This window comes from Drosophila mauritiana, chromosome 2R (genome assembly GCF_004382145.1).
Source record: "Drosophila mauritiana strain mau12 chromosome 2R, ASM438214v1, whole genome shotgun sequence".
In the NCBI taxonomy this organism is placed as follows: Eukaryota; Metazoa; Arthropoda; class Insecta; order Diptera; family Drosophilidae; genus Drosophila; species Drosophila mauritiana.
In genome coordinates, this window is record NC_046668.1 from 21,858,258 (window position 1) to 21,882,107 (window position 23,850).

The 23,850-nt window shown below is 48.1% G+C and overlaps 5 protein-coding genes across 5 annotated transcripts in view; 4 read left to right on the plus strand and 1 right to left on the minus strand.

Annotated features, from left to right (window-relative positions):
* Positions 1 to 377: 377 nt before the first annotated feature.
* Positions 378 to 1,578, minus strand: LOC117138495 (exosome complex component RRP4). The gene is made up of 2 exons (XM_033300625.1): positions 1,047 to 1,578; positions 378 to 983 (listed from the first exon to the last, which is right to left on the minus strand). Exons 1-2 carry the CDS (start codon positions 1,491 to 1,493, stop codon positions 534 to 536), a joined length of 897 nt encoding a protein of 298 aa, XP_033156516.1. The 5' UTR covers positions 1,494 to 1,578; the 3' UTR covers positions 378 to 533.
* On the plus strand, positions 1,439 to 5,712 carry LOC117138492 (integrin alpha-PS5). Its single transcript, XM_033300622.1, has 8 exons — positions 1,439 to 1,513; positions 2,050 to 2,300; positions 2,397 to 3,219; positions 3,275 to 3,377; positions 3,445 to 4,162; positions 4,221 to 4,583; positions 4,648 to 5,371; positions 5,440 to 5,712. Exons 2-8 carry the CDS (start codon positions 2,131 to 2,133, stop codon positions 5,581 to 5,583), a joined length of 3,045 nt encoding a protein of 1,014 aa, XP_033156513.1. The 5' UTR covers positions 1,439 to 1,513; positions 2,050 to 2,130; the 3' UTR covers positions 5,584 to 5,712.
* Positions 5,713 to 5,868: 156 nt separating this feature from the next.
* On the plus strand, positions 5,869 to 9,431 carry LOC117138634 (phosphatidylinositol 3-kinase catalytic subunit type 3). The gene is made up of 7 exons (XM_033300846.1): positions 5,869 to 6,009; positions 6,079 to 6,700; positions 6,756 to 6,937; positions 6,993 to 7,885; positions 7,949 to 8,222; positions 8,285 to 8,646; positions 8,705 to 9,431. The coding sequence occupies exons 1-7, from the start codon at positions 5,939 to 5,941 to the stop codon at positions 9,148 to 9,150; spliced, it is 2,850 nt and encodes a 949-aa protein (XP_033156737.1). The 5' UTR covers positions 5,869 to 5,938; the 3' UTR covers positions 9,151 to 9,431.
* A 6-nt stretch (positions 9,432 to 9,437) lies between these two features.
* Positions 9,438 to 10,162, plus strand: LOC117138638. Its single transcript, XM_033300850.1, has one exon. The coding sequence runs from the start codon at positions 9,461 to 9,463 to the stop codon at positions 10,130 to 10,132; it is 672 nt and encodes a 223-aa protein (XP_033156741.1). The 5' UTR covers positions 9,438 to 9,460; the 3' UTR covers positions 10,133 to 10,162.
* Positions 10,163 to 10,370: 208 nt separating this feature from the next.
* Positions 10,371 to 23,850, plus strand: part of LOC117138635 — a 33,538-nt gene continuing 20,058 nt past the window's right edge. Inside the window, exon 1 of the mRNA XM_033300848.1 lies at positions 10,371 to 10,432. Within this exon, the coding sequence (XP_033156739.1) occupies positions 10,418 to 10,432 (15 nt within the window). The 5' untranslated portion in view covers positions 10,371 to 10,417. The remainder of the gene's footprint in view (positions 10,433 to 23,850) is intronic.

The window sequence follows — 23,850 nt, forward strand, 5'->3', positions numbered from 1 at the left end:
ATAAAACTTCACACTTATATGGGATGAAATAAAAATAAACAATAATGCCGAGTGCCTTTATCATCCAGGCAAAATCACTTTTCATTTGCACAAACCGCCAGGGCGTTGCCGTATCGCTAATGTGTGACGCCACTTGGTGCGTGTCTCGGTAAAATATCGATATGTTAGCTGCTTTTTAACTAAAAGTAATTTGAAGTCGAAACTTTCAACTAAAACTAAAATGCTGTGATAATGTATGTATATTATATTAACGCCATTAATGCTTAACTCATATGCAACACATGTTTTTCTTCAAATTTTTTTATTGGACAACCAGGGGTTATAACACAAATTCAGCAAAGATCAAATGAATATTTTTAAAAAAATTAAACAGAAAGTTTGCGATAGTTTTCAGTGTATTTAAACTTTTAGCCCACGGATGCAGTTTTGAAATCCGCCAATTTCGAACCCATTGAAATGTTCATTTTTCATTTGACGGTGGAAAATACATTAACCTCTATTTAAGCTAGTTGAGTATAAAATATATATGCATACTACTCGTCCGCGTCCCTCAGCCGAGCCTGCGTCTGCTGGCCGATGTCGTAGATGGCGTTCTGCTGGAGCAGCTCGTGGGCCTCGTAGCGCAGGGACTCCTCGTAGGCGTACTGGATGCTGGTGTCGTAGATCATCAGCTTGCACTTGGCCAGCGCGAGGATGGAGTTCCTCAGCCGGGCGATCACCTCCCGCTCCCCGCGCGGCACATGCTCGTTCAGGTTCTGGGCGAATCCTCCCTCGCCGCCCTCCTCCTCCTGGCCCTTGGTCGGCGATATCCAGATGTAGCCATTGTTGCCCAGGATCACGGAGGCGCCGCAGGGCAGGTTGTGGAAGTGCATCTTGCGGCGCTTGACGAGAGCGGGGAACACCTTGACCAGGATGCCCTGCGACAGCTTTCCGTACTTCAAGCTGCGCGTGTACAGCGAAAGGGAGCCCTCCTCGAAGATGTTCTGGTGGCAAGAGAAGAAAGGTTATATGAATGCTCCAGTACCAGCAAGTTAGGAAGTACCCACCTGGACTTCGGCGGAGATGAGATCGCCCTCGTCCAAGTACCGTCGCATCATCTGCTCGTCCTCCGCCGATCTCCGCCGGAGTTCTCCGCCCGGCAGATTCACAGAGGAGAGCAGGAGGATGGAGTCGAGCCGGGAATTGGTGTCCACTCGCCAGCGCTTCTGTTGCACCTCGCTGACGCGGGCCACCACCACGTCCCCGATCTCGCCCACATAGCGACTCTTGAGCGGGCGCACCGAGATCAGCTTGTTGACCTTCTGGATCACCCCGGCCACCGAGGACTTGATGTTCTCGTCCTCGACGAAGGTTCCGTGGCCACGCATGAATCCCGCCTCCGGCATCAGCACTTCGCCCGGCGTATACACCCTCGGCTGTTCCTCCGTCTGCGCGGCCAGGTCGCGCCAGTCCACCCGGTCCAGGGCCAGATCTATCGCCGCGTTGGTGGACATCTCAGTTCGGTCAAAGCGAGGTAAACAAAACTTTAATTTTGAGCGAGGCAAAAAGAACAACAGCTGGCCAAACACGCGCCACGCGGAACCGGTTCGGGCTCGGGGTTCGTTGCTGGTTCCGGTTCCAGTTCCATTTCTTCGCCGCAACTACAGTTCCTATCGGTTGCGGCGAATTGAAATTTGAAAAACCAATTTTATTGAAATTCAAAAGTAAATATAACGAAGACCTACAAAATAGGTATTGCGTGTATTGAAACTTGGCTTAACACAAAAATTCATAAAAGCGAAATAAAATAATAGTGAAGAGCATAAAATAGTAGTTAAAATCACGCCAAAATTTTTAGTTTCCTTAGTTTTATTAAGTAACATTTATTTTTAATGTGTATAATATATAGGTCGAAGACATTTTTGGTTTAGCCCTAAGATAAGTAGCATCCAAATTTGAATTTGAATGAACATCAAATTCAAATTAATTGCTCATACTTTTCAATGATAAGTTATCATTTTTTTAAGTTTGCTAAGCTACATTAGACTTCTACATCCCGTCTTGTTTCAGTTCGCCTGCCTCCGAGCTCGCAGGCACATTCCCATCCGCAGTAATATTTGTTAAAATAAGCCCTGAAACTTTAAGTAGAAAATGCATCGGCTTTTGTTCCTAATTTTTTTGGCTCTCAAATACCAAAGCGAAGCAATGAACTTTTCGCCATTCCCGAATAGAGTGATAGATGCTCCAAAGCACATAAAAACCCGAATGATCCAACTGCGAAGCTCCTACTTTGGATACTCGCTCGTCATCCGTCCAACCAGGTGAGATCCAATCCTAGTGAAGCTATCGATCCCAGACGGTGATTGCCCTTGAAATGCCATGAAGTTCCTTCTAACAAAACTTCGTGATCAATGCAGCATCTTTGTGGGAGCTCCTCGGGCTCAGTCTCCCTTGGAATCGCAAAGCAGCATCAATGAGACTGGAGCTGTGTTCAGATGCTCCCTGGCCACTGGATCTTGCTCGCATTACGTCTTAAACGACAAGGGCAAGGAATTCCAGTGGCTGGGCGGCTCAATGGATGGCGGCACCAAGGATACGGACAAGCTGCTCGTGTGCGCACCCCGGTTTTTCGTGCCATTTAAGAAATTCTTCGGCAAAATGCATGGAGCTTGCTACTTGGTTCGGGACACAGTTGCAGACGCTACTCCGCTGAGCGACGTGAGCTCCATCATTCCACTCCCTTCCATTCAATCACGCATGGACGTGCTGGGACTCAGTGCCCATGTTACGGACGACAACTCGGCGTTCCTGATAGGCGCCCCGGTAGGCAAATTCTGGAAGGGATCGGTGTTAGTTCACCAGCACCGCGGAGGAGATGAGTATGTACCCAAGATGCTCTATCCGACGCATTGGAAACAGAAGACCTACACATACGTCGGCTACGCCCTGAGCTCCGGATATTTTAGCAGAGACAACCGGACCAGTCTGCTCTACGTGACCACCGCGCCGCGTTCCGACCTGAATTCCGGCGAGGCATACATCTTCGACGTGGTGGGAAAGTCCATCCGTAAGCTGCATGTGTTCCTCGGCGAGCAGTTGGGCGAGTACTTCGGTTACTCCGTGGTGACGGAAGATCTCAATGGCGATGGACTAACGGATGTGGTCGTATCCGCGCCCCTCAATGCTCTAGGGAACTACCACGACGTGGGTGCCATATACGTGTTCATCAACAAGGGATTGGTGAGTAAACCGATTTCCCCATAATCGCCATTAGTCAAACTTTTTCTCGCTTCAGTTGAACTTCGAGAAAAAGATAATTCGCTTGCCATTGAGCAGTGGTGCCCGTTTCGGAAGCTCGCTTTCAAGACTGGGCGATATCAACCAAGACGGATACAACGGTGAGTAAGCGAGGGTATGCGGGTATGCGATATAGTAGTATAGTTCATTATTCCTAAACACGTGTAGACTTGGCCGTTGGAGCGCCCTTCGCGGGAAACGGGGCGGTGTTTATTTTCCTGGGTAGCGAGCACGGATTGGGGGATGAGCCGAGCCAGCGACTGGATGCTCCCTCGCGGGAGCCGGGTCCATACGGAGACTACATGTTTGGACAAGCCCTCTCCCGCGGATCGGACATAGATGGCAACGGATTCAATGACCTGGCGATTGGAGCGCCCGGTGCCGAGGCAGTGTATCTGTATCGCGCGTATCCAGTGGTCAAAATCCATGCTACTGTACGCTCGGAAAGGCGCGAGATCAGGCCGGATCCGGATCTGACCATGTCGGTGCTCGCCTGCTACCGACTGGAAACTCCTTTCAAGGCGAGGCAGATGCAGCAGCAGGAGCTGACTTTCCGGATAACCATAGATGAGCCCCTGAAGCGGGCGGTGTTTGCGCCCATGCGCACCAATGAGGAGTTCTTCCAGGCGCAGGCCGGATTGAACGAGAGTTGCAAGCACTTTGAGGTGTTGGTGACCGACCCCGGTGGCATATTCACCCCCATTCATCTCCAGCTGCACTACGAACTGTCCAAGAAGATTCCCCGTTCTCACGAAGCATTCTGCGAATCCTGCGCCGTTGTCGATCCCCTGGAGCCCAAGTATGCCACGGAGACGATCAGCTTCATAACGGGATGTGCCGGCAAAGTGTGTGAATCTGACTTGCAGCTGAGCAGCAAGGATGTGAAGTAAGCTGAGATCTCGATCATTAGTGTGCGATTCCATTTAATCAGGCGTGTTTCTCAGTTCTAGTTTCACCTTGGGCACCTCGGAAGTCTTCAGTATGAGGTACGAGATCACCAACAGCGGAGAGCCCGCCTACGTGGCCCAGTTCAAGGTGACCAGCTCCGTCCGTCTGCCCTTCGCCAAGGTTCCTGGGAACTGCAGGGTGCGGCAGGAGCTCATGCTGTGCGACCTGAACGGTGGACTAGCGCTGGCCAGAGGAGACAGCGAATCCCTAACCATCACCTTCGATGTCAGCCAGCTCAGTGGTCACTCACTAACCATCGAGGCAGCAGTATCCTCTGCGGGAATGGACCAGAATCTGAAGGATAACACCATTAACACTACGATTAGCCTAAGGGAAGAAGCCGAAATCGACGCCAGTGGGTAGGATTGAATGGAAAATCATTAGATATTGGGCGCATACGACTAAATCAACTTGGTATTTCAGTGGTCCCACAGATGGACAGATCGCTCTAAAGGAGTATCCCTACTCCGCGGAAGTTAGCAACAGCTACGAGTTCAAAAGTCATGGGCCCAGCGTCATAGATGAGCTCACTGTGCACGTTTATGTACCCATAGCTTATAGAGGAGCGGGATCCGCCGGGATCAGGACCATCTTTAATATAAGCAGTCTGCAGATGCAAGCCACCCACGGTTCCCTCCTGGTGCCCATCAAGCTCTATGACCAGAATAACACCCTGGCTAAGGAGTACCCCTTGGAGGACTCCAGTCATAGAGCAAACCGAAAGCGCAGGGAACTCCAGCAGGATCCGTATCGCATCATGCCGGATGTGAAGATCAGCGATATCCAGACCAAAGGGGATCTTCCCGCGGACCGCACTCTTGTGCTCGACTGCCTGCGCGGCAACTTGACCATCTGCGTCCGATCGCAAATGCGGGTGCAACTGAAGCCGGAGCAGCCCATTAACCTTAGGATAAGCTTCAAGGTGGAATTGAGTGATTTCAAGGATAGCTTCGATTACTTCGTCATCTTCACCAACGTGGTACTGTTCAAGAAAGGCGACTCCACATCAATTGTCATCAAGCGGAACATCAAGCCCAATGTGATCTTCAAGTATTCAGAGACTCTACTGCCCCCCATATGGTACATCTTTTCGGCCCTGATCACTGGACACCTGCTGCTCGCTGTGATGACCTATGTCCTCTACAAGGTTGGTACAGTGTATATTCAGGAAATTTGTTCTAGTGATGCCATGTCCTGTGGTCTTACAATCCTCAGTTTCGGTTCTTCAAGCGCGGCAAGAGGGAGCAGCTCAAGCGATTGCTGGAGGAGCAAAGATCCAAAACGGAGAAACCTGCAACGGATTGTGAAGGCAGACAAGAGGAAATCCACCTGGAAAGACATTCTGACTTAGATAATTAATACAAATGTAAATGATGCAGGTCTTTGTAAATAATCTTAATGGTTCAAGAGAACTCCCTCCCTTTGATAAAAAATTATACACTTCAGCATAAGAAACAAATTAATATTTATAACGCACATAATACGCAATAAGCTTAAATATTTGAAAATTTTTGAGAATAAACCGCGATAATAATATAATAATAATAAGGTGAATGGATTGCCTAATAGGTGCCTAAAACATGGTACGTCCTAGTCAGCGCCCACTGTACTTCGCCGCGTCGCCGTCTAAACAGCTGTTTTCTGTTGTGGACAGCTGTTGTGGCTGCTCCGCGAAAATTGCGCATAAATGAAAAAGTGAATTGGCAGCAGGAAAATGGACCAGCCCGACGACCATTTCCGTTACATACACAGCTCCTCGCTGCACGAGCGAGTGCAAATCAAGGTGTAAGTGGAGAAGGCTTCGGAAAACGTGAAGGAACTGGCGAATCCAACCAATATTGCTGCTTTTCACAGAGGGACGCTCGAGGGGAAGAAGCGCCAGCCGGACTATGAGAAACTGCTGGAGGATCCGATCTTGAGATTCTCGGGCCTGTACTCCGAGGAGCACCCCTCGTTCCAGGTGCGCCTGCAGGTGTTCAACCAGGGCAGACCCTACTGCCTTCCAGTGACCAGCTCCTACAAGGCGTTCGGCAAGCGATGGAGCTGGAACGAGTGGGTGACGCTGCCGCTGCAGTTCTCCGACCTGCCCAGAAGCGCCATGCTGGTGCTGACCATCCTGGACTGCTCGGGCGCTGGCCAGACCACGGTCATCGGAGGCACCTCCATCTCAATGTTCGGCAAGGACGGCATGTTCCGCCAGGGAATGTACGACTTGCGAGTGTGGCTGGGGGTCGAGGGTGATGGCAACTTTCCCAGTCGCACGCCCGGCAAGGGCAAGGAGTCGTCTAAGTCGCAGATGCAGCGCCTGGGAAAGCTGGCCAAGAAACACCGGAACGGCCAGGTGCAGAAGGTGGACTGGCTGGACAGACTGACGTTCCGCGAAATCGAGGTGATCAACGAGCGCGAGAAGCGTATGTCGGACTATATGTTCCTTATGATCGAGTTTCCCGCAATCGTGGTGGATGACATGTACAACGTGAGTCATTGGAAGACTGATCCTGGCCAGCTCTGAGCTGTATCTTGTCTTACAGTACGCCGTGGTCTACTTCGAGCCGGAGGGTGACGTCAAATACAAGCTGCCGGCCAAGCCTAAGCTGGTTTCTGTTCCGGACTCCGAGATCCAAATGGAAAACCTGGTCGAGCGCAAACACCATCGATTGGCCCGTTCGGAACGTTCAGGCATCTCGGACAGAGATGCCAAGCCGACAGCCAGGTAAGCCGTAAATCTTCAGAGATTAGAAGTCAACTCACGCATGGCATTCCCGCAGCATTCGCGATCAGCTCCACACGATTGTCTATAGGTATCCACCCACCTATGTTCTGAGCAGCGAGGAGCAGGATCTGGTGTGGAAGTTCCGCTTCTACCTCTCCTCGCACAAGAAGGCTCTGACCAAGTTCCTCAAGTGCATCAATTGGAAGTTGGAGGACGAGGTTACGCAGGCCCTTTGGATGCTGGCCAACTGGGCGCCCATGGACGTGGAGGATGCCTTGGAGCTGCTGAGTCCGACTTTTACGCACCCCCAGGTGCGAAAGTACGCAGTTAGTCGATTGGCCCAAGCGCCAGACGAGGATCTGCTGCTCTACTTGCTTCAGCTGGTGCAAGCGCTGAAGTACGAGGATCCGCGGCACATTGTCCACCTGCATGGCTGCATCTTTCCCGAGCGCGATGTGGTGCGGTCCATCCTGGACGACAACGGCTCTCTGCTGGACCAGAGCAGCCTATCCGATCTGAGCGCCACGAGCAGTGGACTCCACGCCTCGGTCATTCCAGCCAATCAGCGGGCGGCCAGTGTCTTAGCCGCCATCAAGAGCGATAAGTCAGTGAGTCCCGGATCGGCGGGTGGCAGTGGCAGTGGTGGTCAGGGATCGGTTGCGCTGCCGAACCCTTCTGCTCCCGCCACTCCGGGCAGCAGCTCGTTGCCCTGCGACTCAAACTCCAATGCCCTCATGCTGGCCGAGGGCATCAGCTTCGGCAGTGTTCCAGCCAATCTCTGCACATTCCTGATCCAGCGCGCTTGCACGAACGCCACGCTGGCCAACTACTTCTACTGGTACTTGTCCATCGAGGTGGAGGAAGTGGAGTCGGTGAGGAAGCAGGACGAGAGGGCCCACGACATGTACGCCATGGTGCTCAAGATGTTTCTGAAGGTGCTAGAGAACGGTGGGTGCAATTCAACGAAATCTTGGCTCATTCTCTAATTCTTAAATACCCTCATCCGGACAGGCAACTTCAATCTGAGAGGCATCTTCTACAACCTCCGGAAGCAGCGGCGTTTCATCGACGAGCTGGTCAAGCTGGTGAAACTAGTGGCCAAGGAGCCGGGAAATCGCAATAAGAAGACGGAGAAGTTCCAGAAGCTGTTGGCCGAACAGGACATGTTCAAGGTGAACTTCACCAACTTCGAGCCCATTCCGTTTCCCCTGGATCCGGAGATCTACATCACCAAGATCGTGCCCATGCGCACTTCGCTCTTCAAGAGCGCCCTGATGCCAGCCAAGTACGCCATGCCCAACCACAAACTACTCACTCACAGAATACTTAACGTAATCCTATTCCCAGGCTCACCTTTGTCACTTCGATTGCCCATCACGAGTACGCGGCCATTTTCAAGCACGGCGATGATCTGCGCCAGGATCAGCTCATCCTGCAGATGATTACTTTGATGGACAAGCTGCTAAGGCGCGAGAACCTCGATCTGAAGCTGACTCCCTACAAAGTGCTGGCCACCAGCTCCAAGCACGGCTTCCTCCAGTACGTCGACTCCTGCACCGTGGCGGAGGTGCTCGCGCGGGAGGGCAACATCCACAACTTCTTCCGCAAGCACCATCCGTGCGACAATGGACCCTACGGTATTTCGGCGGAGGTCATGGACACCTACATCAAGAGCTGCGCGGGCTACTGTGTGATCACCTACCTGCTGGGTGAGACTAAAGGAGTGTAACCAGGTGGATTCCGCTAATCGTTTGCCTTCCCTCGCAGGTGTGGGCGACCGGCACTTGGACAACCTCTTGCTGACCACCAACGGCAAGCTCTTCCACATCGATTTCGGCTACATTCTGGGACGCGACCCCAAGCCCATGCCGCCGCCCATGAAGCTGAGCAAGGAAATGGTGGAGGCCATGGGCGGCATCAGCTCCGAGCACCACCACGAGTTCCGCAAGCAGTGCTACACGGCCTACCTGCACTTGCGCCGGCATGCCAACGTGATGCTCAACCTGTTCTCCCTGATGGTGGACGCCACTGTGCCGGACATCGCCCTCGAGCCCGACAAGGCGGTCAAGAAGGTGGAGGAGAACCTGCAGCTGGGCCTCACCGACGAGGAGGCAGTGCAGCACTTGCAGAGCCTCCTGGACGTTTCCATTACGGCGGTGATGCCGGCTCTGGTGGAGCAGATTCATCGGTTCACCCAGTACTGGCGCAAGTAGCGGAGCATGGCTTGCATAAGAAATTGTGGGAGGAGCAAGTAATCTTTGAGTTGTCTAACATCAAAAGTGTACACTAGACTAGATCGACCTTATTTTATTAACCTTATACTTATTAATACTTATTACCATTATGTACTGATTACCTTAGGCTCCTGCAACTTTTTAGTTTACCACACCACACTTTTAATCCTAGTCGTAAGTTTGCTTTAGTCGTAGGTGGCCTGTAGCTAAAAGTCCGTAGTGCGGAACCAAATGTATCCACATATAGTATCTTGTCTCAATTGTAGTCTAACCGTTTGCTCGGGCAAACATGCAGGTGCGCTCTAAGAAGCCCGTTTGGTTCCTGTTCAAGATGATGGAGCTGCTGCTGAGCCTGGGCTGCTGCCTCGTCCATTGGACCTGCTTCACGGAGGAGGGTGTGCCGCACATCTTCCTGCTGTGCGGGACGTACGGCGGCTCGGTGATCATATGCTTCATATCCCTGATTGGGGCATTCTACGCCGAGCGGCCGACGATGAAGCACGAGGCGCTGTTCGGCGGCATCTTGGGTGGCCTGCACATGGTCACCGTGTACGCCAACATGTACGTGGCCACCTTGGAGGAGTTCCGCACTGAGCGATGGCCCAGCTTCTATGCGTGCTGCCGGGACAACGCCATCGTGGCTCTGTACGCCGGCGCCATTTACCTGATGCACTGCACCTTCGCCCTGGACCTCATGTTCTCCCACTCGCGCAGCAGGGCGAAGCAGAAGCTGCATAGGCAGAGGAGCAGGCGACCACTGCAGCTGTACTTCATCAGCCGGGGCGCGGAGGCCTATCTGAGTCGCTTCTGGTTCTTCCGGCGCATCGCCGCCAGGATGCTGACCAGCGCCCAGCCATCGGAGCACTCCGCCCGGAAGCGGCAGGTCTCGTCCTCCGAGTCGGACTCGGATGCCAAGGAGAGGGAGGCGGAGCGGACCAGGCAATCGGCGGTTTTCAAATAGCTCAAGTAATTAAATAATACCGTTCACCTACTCGTGTGTTCACTGTAGTTGTGCCGTTTGAAAGCCCGCTGCGGTGCAGCCCTGGTGCCATCAGCTGTTGGCCGCAAAACAGCCCCGTCTCTATGAGCGCGCGCACTTTGACAGCTGTTCGTTTACAGTTCCTTGTGTTCTTGAAAGTTTGTTTGGCGCGTCGCGTGCTATTTTCGTTACTTTTGCTGAAATTGCGACGATTCTGTGGATTTTTGGACTGGTTTAAGCCTGCGGAGGAGTCCAGCTTTAATTACGATGGCGAGCGGTGCGGTGAGTTGCGGGGGGACGCACTGCGTCGTCCACTTCGCCATTGTGCGGATGCATGGCTGGAAATTTCTGTCTGCAAACTTTTCCGATTTTCATAGTTCGATGCGTGGTGGAAACTTCTGCGGGCGGCGCTCGTGCTCTGGGTCTGTGTGCCTGTGGTTTTAGTTAGTGGCAGGTACTCGTAGCTAAAACTTTTGCTAAAAGTTAGCCGTTGCCACTAAAGTTGCCGGCCAACGCACCACAAACAAACGAAAAAAACGGGACTAGCACACTCGCGGGCACGTGCATATGAACACTTAGACGCAGGCGGCCAGCTAAGTTCGCCGCAGAGTGGGTCTGGAAATTGAAGATAGACTTGCGACACCGTGCCTGGAATTCTTCCATTCAAGAAATTCCAATTTCTAGGACTTTCCCAATTTCCATTCTGTCATTGGAAGAGGCGGGAAACTGTGTGTGTGTAATCATCATTTCCCGTTTTCGCTTTAATAATTCACTCGATCTGTGCAAAGTTGTGAAGTAGCAGCAGCAGCAGGAATCTCTTATCGGGAGCACTATGCCACATGCCACTCTTCCCGAAGAGAGCTCGCTGCAGCTGCGAGTGCGAGTGAGTGGGAGTGCGACTGGCGAGCGAGCGAGCGAGCATGACTCACCGCTGCCAACTGCACTCAACTTGGCCTTTGTTATTGTCTGTGGCTGCAAGCCACCGAACACCGAACCACCAATTCACCAGGCGGCCCAGCCCAATCCACTCCCCCCGCCCCCCTGCTGGCCCCAATTCCCCGGTCGTGGTCCTTCGAGCCGGTCCAAATGCAGCACGTGTTCAATTCGGTGTGCACAGTCAGTTGGAATGCCAAGCTGGAGTTATGTGTGCGCACTTGGGGGTGTGTGGGTGTGGAAAGCGTGTGCATCTGAAAGATACATTTTCTAGATCGCAGCATGTTTGGTTTAGTTGCCAGCTAAATTTCACTACGTGCAGTTTGCGGTGGGTGTTGGGCCCAAAGTCTCGGAATTTCAACTATGTTTCGAACAACAGCAACTTAGCCGGCTGGTGATAACGATAAAGCGGCGAGTTTCCTAGTCGATTGAGTGAATAAGATTAATAGTTATGGTGATGAGTTCATTCCGAATGTGCGGTATAGATACAAAGGCTGAGATAATTAGAGCAAAATAGGTGATTCATACATACATATGTAAGTTAGCTAACTTACTTGAAGCCAATGCATGCAGAATTGTCATTGTTTGGTGAACTAATCATATGGAAATAGTAGTAATGGTGGTAGAATCTTAGCTGGCAGCACGTTCCATTAATTGGTAATCGCTTTTGGCGCACTCTTTTCGTTTCGCCTCATTTCGGATTCGTGGAACCCAAAGGTGGTTCGTCTATAATTTCACAATCGACCCATGGGTGGTGCACCACTGTAATTGAAGTCTTAGCTCCGACTTCCTATGTGCAGTCGCGTTTAGCTGGAACTTTTCGGGCCGTCGAGTCGTTCTGTCTTCCCCATCGACGAACCCAACTCCCGAAACGAAGGTTCCCATCGTAGCACCGGAGCCCCGTAAGCCCCCATCTCGGGTTTTGGCCCAAAAACGCTGTGTACGTGCCGCTAGTTCAGCTCCATAGATCGTCCGGTGGTAATCAGTTTACGCTGACGACGTTTGGCTACCACTTTCCACCGCCCCCTCTGCCCACGCCCCTGACCATGCAGATACAGCTGGGGTCAGCAAACTAGACAAAAACTTACTTGAAATATGTTTACTAGTAACTAAGTATATTTGTGCTTCTACTCCATTGTTCAACACAATGTGGTTTCCATGAAGTGGCCCTATAATGCTGACCCCGTCTGTGGCTATGTGTGTGCATTCATATGCAAATCCAAGTGCAAGTCGTGTAGCTACATGCGAAACTCTGTGTAAACCGAAGTGGCTCTCATTTATTTTTCGTTCAGTTCTATTTCGCTGCCGTTCGTTTTTCATGAACCGATACTAACACGAGTGCTACTATTTCAGTTGGTTACTAAACATTTAGTGCCCCTCCCCTCCCCTCGGACAGCCCCGCGAGCATCGAGCGCAGCGGGCTGACTAAGCGAGCGGCGGCGGACGAAATGTCGCGCCATATTAACCATATTGCGCGGTGCCAAAAGGGGAAGCTTTGCATACTGCCCATGCCCATGCCCATGCCCCAGTATGTGGGGTTCCCTATCCCCTCGCTCCTGCCCCGCTCCGCACCCCGCATCTGCCCGCATCTGTCGCCTGGCAGAGTTAGCTGCAGTTGCTCCATTTGTTTGTTTGTGTTCGCCTGCCTTGTACAGTGAAGCCTTGCTAGCCTCGCACTTCTGTGTCTGAAAATGTCATTAGGATCTACCTCCTGCCACACTGAAAACGTTTGGTGTTGCATACTTACAAGTGGCGGTTAAATTTGAAATTTTTAGTGCTTGCATTTGATACGGGTTGGTCCACTGCGAGGCTCCACTGTTCGGTTTAGTTTTGTTGGAGTGTGGCGCTGTGTTTTCGCTGCAGTTGTTGTTGTCCACAACGTGATAAAAACTTTAAACATTGAATTGTGATACTTCGTCACTTGGTTGTAAATTGAAATAAGACTACCTTCCCACCCCCCGCACCGCCAAGTGCAGCCCAAGAAGACCCCACTGCCTCCCCAAACCCCCCTTCCCCTTCCCCCCAGTCGTTGGGCGAAATGCGAGGCGAAGGCAAAAACAAAATAGCTGGAAAAGCCGAGCAAAAAAGAAACATCTCTTGCAATTGTCAGCAAATTTGCCTCCGATGGGCGAGAACTTGGTCGCCACAAGGGTTCCAAGCACGAAAAACATTAGGAGCAGCCACTGAGACACTTGTTTAGTGGGACTTTCGCTGCTGTAAGCCGTCTTTTCTGCCAGTGCACTTGTATGCTTATGTGCGCAATCATTATTTATGTGAGCCTCTGCCCGATTCCATATATTCCACATACTCCATATATTCCTCGATCGCCCGATTCCACTCTCAATTTCAGTGCACTTTGCGACGCCTTCGGCTTGGCGCTCCGTTTTGGCCATCCGTCTGGGATTTTAGTTTTCAGTTTTTAGTTTTTAGCCTTTCGCGGTGCATGCGGTTTAAGTAGATACCCCGATCTTCCTGTTCGCTTGCTTTGTGCGGTTTAATTCGGCGTTTGATTTGCGAATATGCGCAAAATTTGCGCAAATTAAATAAATAATGCACGTGCCCGTACTTTGAATGAATTGAATCGTATTCAAAAGGCTCGCGAATAAATTGAACAGAAGAAAGCCAAATGCAAATGCATAACGCATTTGATCAATCGCACACATAATTCACATTTTTTTATGGTGAGTTCACAAATGTTATTCGTGTGTAAATTTAATGATCATGTCATTTAGTTCGGTTTCAAGTCATCAATGTTATTCATGTCATTCAAGAAAGGTATTATTTTAAGTTTATAAACAAGTTTCGATGAGTGTTGCCTGTGGCTTATTGCCATTAGCTGTAGAACTGATTGATTCAAAACAGAACTCAAAGGCAAGATTTCTTTTAGCATGTATATACTATACTATCTGAAGCCAGAAACCATTATTGAATAGTCCAGGCAAAATCAAAACGCTGCGAACGGGCTTTTATGGTGCCTGAAATTACCAAGTTTATGGCTCTTGAGTCACAGACGGCTAACATAGCGCACTCTGCTTACCTTTGGCTCAATTATCTGATAAGGCAGCTATATATACATAGATGTATATATATATATATGCATAGGTTTGTGTGTGGGAAGGGGGAGGGGGCGACTTGAGCGATATCCGCGGTTTGTTGACCTCCGCGCTGATAAAGATTTTCCCGTTTGTGTATCTTCTTCTGGCCGCTGGGTTTGCGAAAACTTAACTTGCACGAAGATCATGGCTAGAAAGCGGGCCAGAACGACCGCTTTATGGCTAAGAAGCGGCTACTTGTGGTATGACTATATGGTAATTAGGCGGCTAATAAGTAAAACCCGCACGTAGCCCAAATAAAAATGGTAACAGAATCGCCGATTGGTGACTGACTCTCTCGAGCCGCTTTTGGTATCCCAAGGCCAGTGGATCTATCAGGTTAATTACCCGCCATTGTTAATCCTAGTACTCCTACTACTCCCACACCGCGCGCCCTTCATCCCATCTCGTTTTTAGTGGCCAGTTGCCAGTTGCCAGTTTTTGGTTTTTCGTTTCTGGGCCCCGCCAACTTTTTTTCCATGCCCATAATGAATTCAATTATTGTCACTCGAGTGCGTTAAGTATGCCGCAAAGGTATGTGCCGTGTGGTCTACTCGTATCTGTATCTGCGAGATACATTCGTATGCTAATACGTGCCCAGCCACGAAAATCTAACGCCGAACGGCAAGACAAATAGAAGGCAAAGGCTTCTGCGTCACTTGAAATTAAAATGCCTGTGCAGAAATAGCAACAAAATTATCAAAATAAGTGGGGGCTAAGGCTCAGAACTAGTTTTCGAGCGCATTTCGGTCGCCGGAGGGAGCTCGACAGCTTTGGAAGTGCGAGGGTGGCCCGAAAAGTTAGGTGACAGTTCAATTAGTTGCAAGTACACAAGGAAACTGGTTCAAAAAACTTGGAAATCTAACTAGTAAGAAGTAGCTACTACTTGTATTACTACTTACGCATAAACTTATGAACCTAAAGTAGAGAACTTTCGTATCAGCCCCCTTGATATGACTTTAAATTTATAATGCTTTTTGTTGGCGGAATTTATGAATGTAGCTACAGATAGATTTATTTATAATAAGCTAATTCTCCCCCACCTTCGGCTACGTGATTATACTGCCATTCGACAGACTGAGAAGAGCATATAGAAACCCCAGAAATCGTATACGTACATATAGTATTCTCCGATTTTGCCTGCGTCAGTTGAGTCGCCATGTTAGAGTCGCGTTTCGTTACCAATCTAATTTATTAATTCCGCCTAATGTCTGACTTCTCCACTCGGCTGTTTTTCGTCATTCGCTGTTCTTTTGGGATGGTGGGCCCCGCCCTAATCTTTACACAAAGCACTGCTGCCTTTTGTTTTTAACAATTGCTCACTGCCTCACTGTCTCTCGCTCGCACTCCGGCTAGCGGCCTCTCTGTCGCTCCGCTGGGTTCTTGGCTTGCGCGTGGTTTTGCTGCCTTTATAAACATGTTTTCGCATTAATAATACATTTTTATTCGCTAATTTAAATGTTGTTTACATTTAACAAAAAACCAGTTAGAGTCTGCGACATATCAGCACATATATAATCGCATACACCAGCGGTCACAACAATGTAGCTCGACTGAAGCGTACTTATATTTCAATAATACTTTGTATTTTGCAATATCAGCTAAATGATGATGTTACATGTATGAAATGACATATAGCACATAAGCTGAAATACCCAATGATTCAATACCACTAATATGTTGACCGCAAACGTACATGAGTGTAGTACATATAGAAACACACATACTACAGCACTGCTGGGTGGAGCCTAAACTTTGATGATTTACTTAGTCTGGGCATGTTTTCGTCTGTGTGTGTGTGTGTGCTTCTTTCTTATTCGTTATTTATGCATTTGTTAAACTTAGACTTGGGAATCATTCGATGGCGACTTAAGAGTTACTCTGTTCCCAAAACGCTCCCCACGGCCCAGATACCCATGCTTTCCACTTCGGAGCAGCTAGACCAACAATTGTTGAACTCGCTGAAGGGAAAGGGTTGCTGGAAGTGGCTGTGTCGTCGCATTGTGGGCGATTAAGCCACCCACAATCAACGCCTCGAGCAGCGGGCCCACCCACTTCGCCCCCTTTTTGTTCGAAGAAATCCTTGTCAACGCATTAAGTAAATGTTGTCGCACCCCAAACTGGCTGATCAAATCCCGCATCCTTACCAGCCTTTTCCCAACTTAAAATGATAGACGACAATGTGGTTACCTGAATGTATATTAACATTTTTTTACATCTGCTTGAATTTGAGTGGCCTAAATAGCCATGCAAGTCCTAGAATTTTGTGCAGTACTCAGTTCCGGATCCTTTTGGTATCCTATCTGCGTTGAATTGAGTGGTTTTATCTCGACAATTGGTAATTGGTATATGAGTGTTCCATAATTTCCATTAATTGAGGTCTTCTAACTTGATCAAGTACTAGACTCGGCTTCCATCCACTCCATTCAGAAAGGGTCGCACTTGGGCTTATGGCCGGACTGAGATAGGGGACTTCAGTTGGAAACCGAAAACGCCGTCCCAGATCCAGATTCGGTTGACAATGGAGCGGAACTCGAAGCCGTGCGGCAATTTGGGGCAGCATTGAGGAAGGGTGATTGAAACGCGACAATTTGTTGGTTCTCAAGTGCAAATGCTCGAGGAGCGGGCACAACTTGAATAACAAGCAATGAGCAATCCGGCCATCGGCAATCGAAGGGGAACGTATCGCACACATTACACCAATCAATCCGAATCGGATCCAGCTGCCCCTGCCTCGAATTCAAGTAAACAAAAGCCATTAGCAAATGTGTATCCGAAAGATGCACAAACGGCGACACTTGAGCTGGTGTAATCAAATCATAAATTCATATATACACAAATGGAGATAGATACGGGATATGCTCGCCCTGTGTCATTCTATGCATTTCCATTAGAGTCGCACAAATATACGTATAGTAGATGGATATATCATAGATACAGATATACATATCCCTTCCAGTCCGACGACGCTTTCGTAATTGGTTCAAGTGTCTTTGGTCGGCTGCAACCACAGAATCACAGCAATGAAACACAGAAACTGTACTTTATCGCCAACAACATTGAGTTGTCGAATCCCAAAAAACCAGCTGGTTGTTGCGAACGGAAACTCCTTTCCTATCCGCTCCTTTCCTCTCCAACCTCCAGCTCATCTCCTCTTGCGCTCCAGGACTTATCAAACTATCTTCGAGCGTTTTGCATCCCCTCGGCCCTGCGCATCCCTTCGCATCTTCCTGTCGGCTCTGCTGCCATCTCACCTAACTGAGTTCATCTCCGCCTGTCCGTCGAGACTTTCTTATTGTCTATACCCTAACCATTAGTTTCCAACTGGGAGTCACAGTTGCTATAACATCGTATGGAATAGAGAAGTCCTTCTGGTATCTGCCACTATCTTACGATTCAAAGTCTTTTTAACATCCTGAGTTTGTAGATGGGTGTTTCAAATATGCAGAAGAAAATGTCCTTTCCCTCATGTCCTTTGGTTAACGAGATCTCAAAAGAAGGGTGTATATCGAGTAGGGATTTTAAATATATTCCTTATAAAGTAAGCATTAAATCTGTTTTCGAAATACAACCCTTTTGATGTGCTACTTGGGCAATTCTCCCTCAAAGTCAAGTTTCCCTTAGTCCCTTTGCAATTTCAATTTTTAAGGGTATTCCAAACATCGTGCAACTTGGTCAAAAACCTACTCCCCCCTCTCTCTGTCACCCCGCCCCCCTCCCTTCGTTTCCATTGTAATGGGTCCGAATTCAAAAAGTCGACAACGCGCATATTTTAAGAAATCATTTCTTGATTACGACGTTTGAAAACAATTTGTCTTTCACTCTTTCGCTTCAGTTCTCAGTTTTCAGCTTTTGGTTATTTGGTTACTTGCTGTATGTATGTACTTCAATCTCCATATACCCGAACATAGATACAGATGTGTTTGTGTAGAGGGTTTGCTGCCTTTGTGTGTGAGAAATGTATTGTGTACTTAGCGCAAAGTTGTCTGACTTGTTGAGACTTTTTTATGCATTATTCTAGCGCCCATTTTGATTTTTATTATTGTTGCTGCGGCTGCTTTTTTCTCTTCTATTTCTGTTGCTTTTCATTGGCTTTCGTTAGAAAATAGATATGGGAGTTCTAGCGAGCTAAATTGATGTGGTTGCCTTTTGTTGTTCGTTACTTACTGGGCATTTGAAGGCAACGATTTCATAATTTGAATTGCTGTTTCCATTTTGGGGGATAGAAATGGGATCGAATTGATTTTGGATGTGGAGGGCTTGAGTCGATGGACCTTTTCAGAAGTTCACAATAATCAATACCTTTTAATTCAAACCCGAATATATACATATATATCCTTAATATTGCTTTATTAACTAAGAGATTTGATATAGTCCTTTCATAGCATTTTTTGCTTTCCTAGAGGTCCTTTTTGCAGTTTTCTCCTTTCATTAACGAATTTTAGTGAATCGCCGGGGGAAGGGAGAAGGCAATAGCCGTCACAACAACTGGCAATAACACCTGTTGAGGTCACGCACACAGTGGTTGACACACACTCCATTTCACACAGACACGCGCCGTCGCACCCGCACACACGCACGCGAAAAGGACAATAACACTTGCTCACGTGTTGCGAGGATGAGAGTGGGAGAGCGCCAAAGCGGGATGGGTGCGGTGCGAGGGGGAGGGCAACAGCAGCCGAGCACATGTCTGCGTGTCCGTGCTCCCGCTCCCTCTCTCGCTATCTCTCTACTTCCCTCTCTCGCACACAGCGAAAGAAGCGCGTCTGTGTGTCCTTGCCGTCGTCCTTTTCGTCTCTCTGTTTTGTTTTCGCTCTTCGTGCGTGTGAGTAACATGTGCATGTGCATACACACACACACACACACACAAAGGCACATTCGTGCCCATAGGTCAGGTTCAAAGCACCTCGCCTCGGGCTCGAATTCAGGTTAAGGATCAGGATATCGGGATAGGGACATCGACAGCTAAATGCCACTAAATATGCAGCATAATGGACACCGGGCCGATTGGCAGAGTGCCAGAATGGCATGTGTGTCCTGCCGCTCGCAATGCGATTCCAAAGGTGTGCAAAGCCTGTCACAATATTGCGTGCTCCCCTCTCCTCTTCTCTCTTTCCTCGTCCTTTCTCTCGTCCTTCGCTCCTATGCTGATGCTGATAAGAAAGGACCGGGCGGCGGGCGAAGAGCGAGCGGCTACGGCGACCGCAACTGTAAAATGTCAACAGTTGGCGACCCAGGACATGAACACATGTTGCGCGATTAGGGGCAGGCCAGGAACATAAACATGCTAGCACAAGGATGTGTAGGATGAGTAGGATGACCCACAAACAGAGGGGGCCATAAGCTAACGGGACTTAGAAAGCGCATTGTGTCCTACTTGTTCATAACTTAAGATTCCAGTTTCATAAGAATGTTGAATTGGTCTTAAAAGCGTTGTCCTTATAAAATGAATAGATCTAAATTCAATAGATAACCTTGGAGGGATAATATTTATGGTCCAACTTACCTTTCAAATCACCGAAAGGTCTTTCATCGTTAATTTGAATATGATTTATCTTTTCCACGTAAACGAATATATCTATAGTTGTCATTAGAACAATGAAATGCGAATCGATGTGTGATCCTTGCCTTTCAATCCGACTATTTCATTACGTTCAGTTCACTGGAGTTGAATAAGGGTGCAGATTATGCGTGCTATCAAATGGCACTTCCGATCGAGGGATCAACTGTACTCCATAGAATATAGAATCCATAAGAATAAAGTCGCACGCAAAAACCGAGGACCGAAACTAAATTTGAGCTCGGGCGACGAGCAAGTCGAACACCCTAAATCCTAAAACGCAGAACCATATACCATTGCCTGGCTGACTGACTACCTGAGGAGCAATAGCAATGTGAATGCGATTCGTACCTTGAGGCACTTCGTCCATTGGGATGGGATTTCCCTTATTTGTAGTTCTTTCTGCGCCGCCTGTGTTTTTGTTGTAGTTCGGCATGTTCCTGGTAGATAGTTTTGCGTCTTGTGCAAACACACACAGACTGCCAGTCGCAGCAACTGGGGAGAGATAACAAAGGAAACACGTTATCCTTTTTTTCATGTTAATGGTTTATGGTTTCCTTGTTTTGACGATAGAAACAGGAATGGGAATACGACTATAGGTCGGAATGGGCATAGGAATATAATGAGAGCGCCTAATGCCGGGGAATCCATTTCCATTCTCCAATTTTGCGACTCATCCAAGTCTTAGGATAAACGCTCACTGAGAGAAAATGTGTGTGTAAGGAGGATATTTGAAGATATTCAAGAATATTTGAGGAAGATTTCAAATTGGTAAAGAAAACAGAAGAGAAGATACATCATTCCTTTTATCTTTTCATGAATGATTCGAATACTTGATCCTTCTGGATTTTCCTCAGTGTAGCCTAAAACACAGAGCGTAAATCAATGAAAAACTGAGATCTGAAAAGCCAAAATGCGTCTTTGTTGCCCATGTTCCATCTGCCTCATATGCGTAGTTTGAGGAACTAGTTTTGCGCCTTGCAAAACTGCGCAGCTGTTTGGGCAAAAGTCCTTTGTCTGCGGATTATGAATGCGCAAGACTAAGATCCATAAGTCGGCGAGTGTGTCTCAGTTTCGATTTTGCAATGCGGAGATTCAATTACCATTTGAACAGGTGTCCCTTTCCCCAGATTTGTGCTAATAATGCAAGCGCTGCAACCCTCGCCCAGTTTCTGAGTCCCAAATCCAGGGGGTGCAACTATTATTAAACAAATTCAAGTCTCTGGCAATGACAATAACTGAGTCGTTGGGCGAAAACGGGTGGTGGACCCAGTTATGAGAGGCGGCATCTACGCATCTGCATCTGCATCTATGGATGTCTAGTCGGGCGGGAACTGTACTCTACTCGCTCGACATTTGAAATTCAAATCGCAGCGGCGTTGAAAGCGTATTTCAATTTTCCCCCTTTTGTGGAATGCCCGGCAGATTGGGAGATTGCCAAATCGCACTTCACAGAGCTCGGCTCTAAAGTTAGGCAAATGTATTTACATATTTAGCCACGAAGCCGAAGGAAAAGTGACACAACACAAAGATACTTTTTAGTGGCGGGGTTGCGCCAGCAAAGCGACACACAGAAGATACTCGGATACACAAAGCGTCGAGTTGAGATATTTACCCTGAGATACGCATTAGAATGGGTTGCCCCTGATGATGATGGTGATGTTGACGCCGAGGGAGGCTGGCATATCCCAGGCAATAATCTAATGTATTCAAAGTTATATCTGCGCTCAGTTCTGTGTGAATATTTGTGTATTTATGGCTTTTTGTATAACTGTATTAATGGGCTAAAATTCTTGCTTACCATGAAGCCATTTGAATTCGAATTGTGCCCTCAGATTTTTATTAACGAACCACCGCCCTCTTCCGTTCCGTTGGCCATGTACAAATCAGAGCCATTGTCTTATGGGCAACAAATTTTCCATCAATTTCCCCGCCCGCTTTTCATCGCGAACCGCGAAGTACACCCTCGACGGAAAGGGGTTGCAACATTTCGAATTTTCAAGCTATTTCGAATTCGAGTGGCCAAAATGATGCCGAGATGATGCATTAAAGTGCGGAAAGATGTGCGAATTAGTTGCGACCAGTTGAGATTCATCGAGTGGGTGGAGTGGAGTGGAGTGGAGATCGGTGAATTGAGTTGTTCAGCTGGAATGATGGCGTGTGAAGAGTTGATATGAAGAGAGACTTTGATGCACATGCTCGTTGCTTCTAAGAGCCACCCAGGATCATCTGATGAATCTAGCCAGGCATTTTTTTTTCAAGGAATTTGATTACACTATCTCCGCCATACATACGTACATAAATATAATACAACGAAGGGTCATATTTTAATAGAACAACTCTCTTCTACCCTTAATGGGATTTCTTGCCTATCTTCGCCGGAGATCCCCGTCTTTTGTAAAGAAGTCCTGCCTAGAATTTCGTCAACTAAATGACAGACATCCGTCCCTCGGAGATGACTCTCCCACATTGTCATTGTTCCACGTGCATGGCTACAATAATTAATTTTCCCAAATCCCGATATCAGATTTATCTGTGGAAAACGTTTTAAGCCTCCCCCTGAACGGAGAAAAATGGAAAATGAGCAAACGAGGAGTGTAGAACCAGAACCAAACAAAAAACGAATGCGAACAATAAGAGATATTTTTAAATGGAAAATTTCGTATTTAATCCTCACTATGTCCCATACCTTTCTCACACATCCATGCGGCTATCCCTGAATCCATCTATCTGTCTGTCGGTTGGCTCTTAGCTAACCCAACCTTAGAATGCCTTGGATGTTTCGGTGCTGTGGTTGTTGTAATTCATCACCTACAAATCAATCATTTTGACGAAGCAACTCACTAAAAAAAGAAAAGAACGTTCGAGCCGGCAGAACATCGAAATAAAGGGAATATCGCACTAGGAACGGAGCGTATAAAATGCACACACACTGCTCCGGAGGGACAATAGATCAATGCTTCCATATCAAAGAGTCGGCTTGACCTTTTAACGCAAGTTATGGCTCGCTAGGTGAGGAGGGGACGGGGGACGAGGGACTGGCTATCGGGAGATGCGAGATGGAAGCCTGTCTCAGCTCGACTAATTGTCTCCCAATGGATCACTCTCTGGGTTATTACACTGGGAGAAACAGCAGGGTTCGATGGGATCCAGAAAATGATATCAGTACGATTACTATCAATCTTAAGTTTAAAATGTCTTAAAATTAGTTAGAGGTACCTTCGTTTCATACGACATTTTGTGGGCTATAACCTTTTGGGAATTTTAGCATCTATTTTTGATCTATTGGTCCGAAGATAATAAATAGTTGCACATTTTTCCAAGTGCAACTCTCTCTATCTTGGAAGCATGAAAAATGTTTTCATTCCATAGATTTATGTAGATATGAGGTCTGCGAAGGTGTGGCGTAGGTGAGCGAGTGCGCGTGTGTGCGTGCGCTGAGTATCTGTGTGTGCCGGCACTTAGTTTGTTGTTTCTGTGTGCTGCAGCATTTCGGTGTGAGATTACGCATTCCGAGTTGCCTGCCAGATCTTTGACGATCCTTTCAGAATTGGAATTCTCATCTTGTCTTGGCTTAGTTTACAATGCTCTTTTGATTAGGCCTCGGAGGTGGCCATCTCCCCCTCCCCTTCCCCTACCTTCTCCGCCTGTTCCCCCACCCCCCTGTTGTACCCGGCCGTACGTGATTGGTATTATTCATCACTTGTCCTTCGTTGTATCCTATATCTTTGGGATTTGTTCCTTCGCTTCGCATTGCGGCTTATCGGGCGAGATTTGTTTAGGCACTCAACCTTGGCAGTGTTTAATTAAAATTTTAAGTATGTATGCTCAGGTAGTTTGCTTTCTTGGTCTTGGCTGTGTTTGGTAGGTAGAATCAAAATGCTCAAATTTATTTAGTTGGCACAGGAAGTCGTAAAACATTTGCGCTCACTGACTGTGATTTTCCTGTGCTGCACGAAAAATTTCTAATTGATTTTTATAGATTTTTGTTCGGACATTTACAGGACTTCCACTGAGGGAAAGTTTCCCCAACCGATTGTGCGATTGGGGCTTTAGTGGGGGGTTTAGTGGGTTCGAAGGGGTCAACAGCCAAAAACTGAAAAGTTTTACTGACT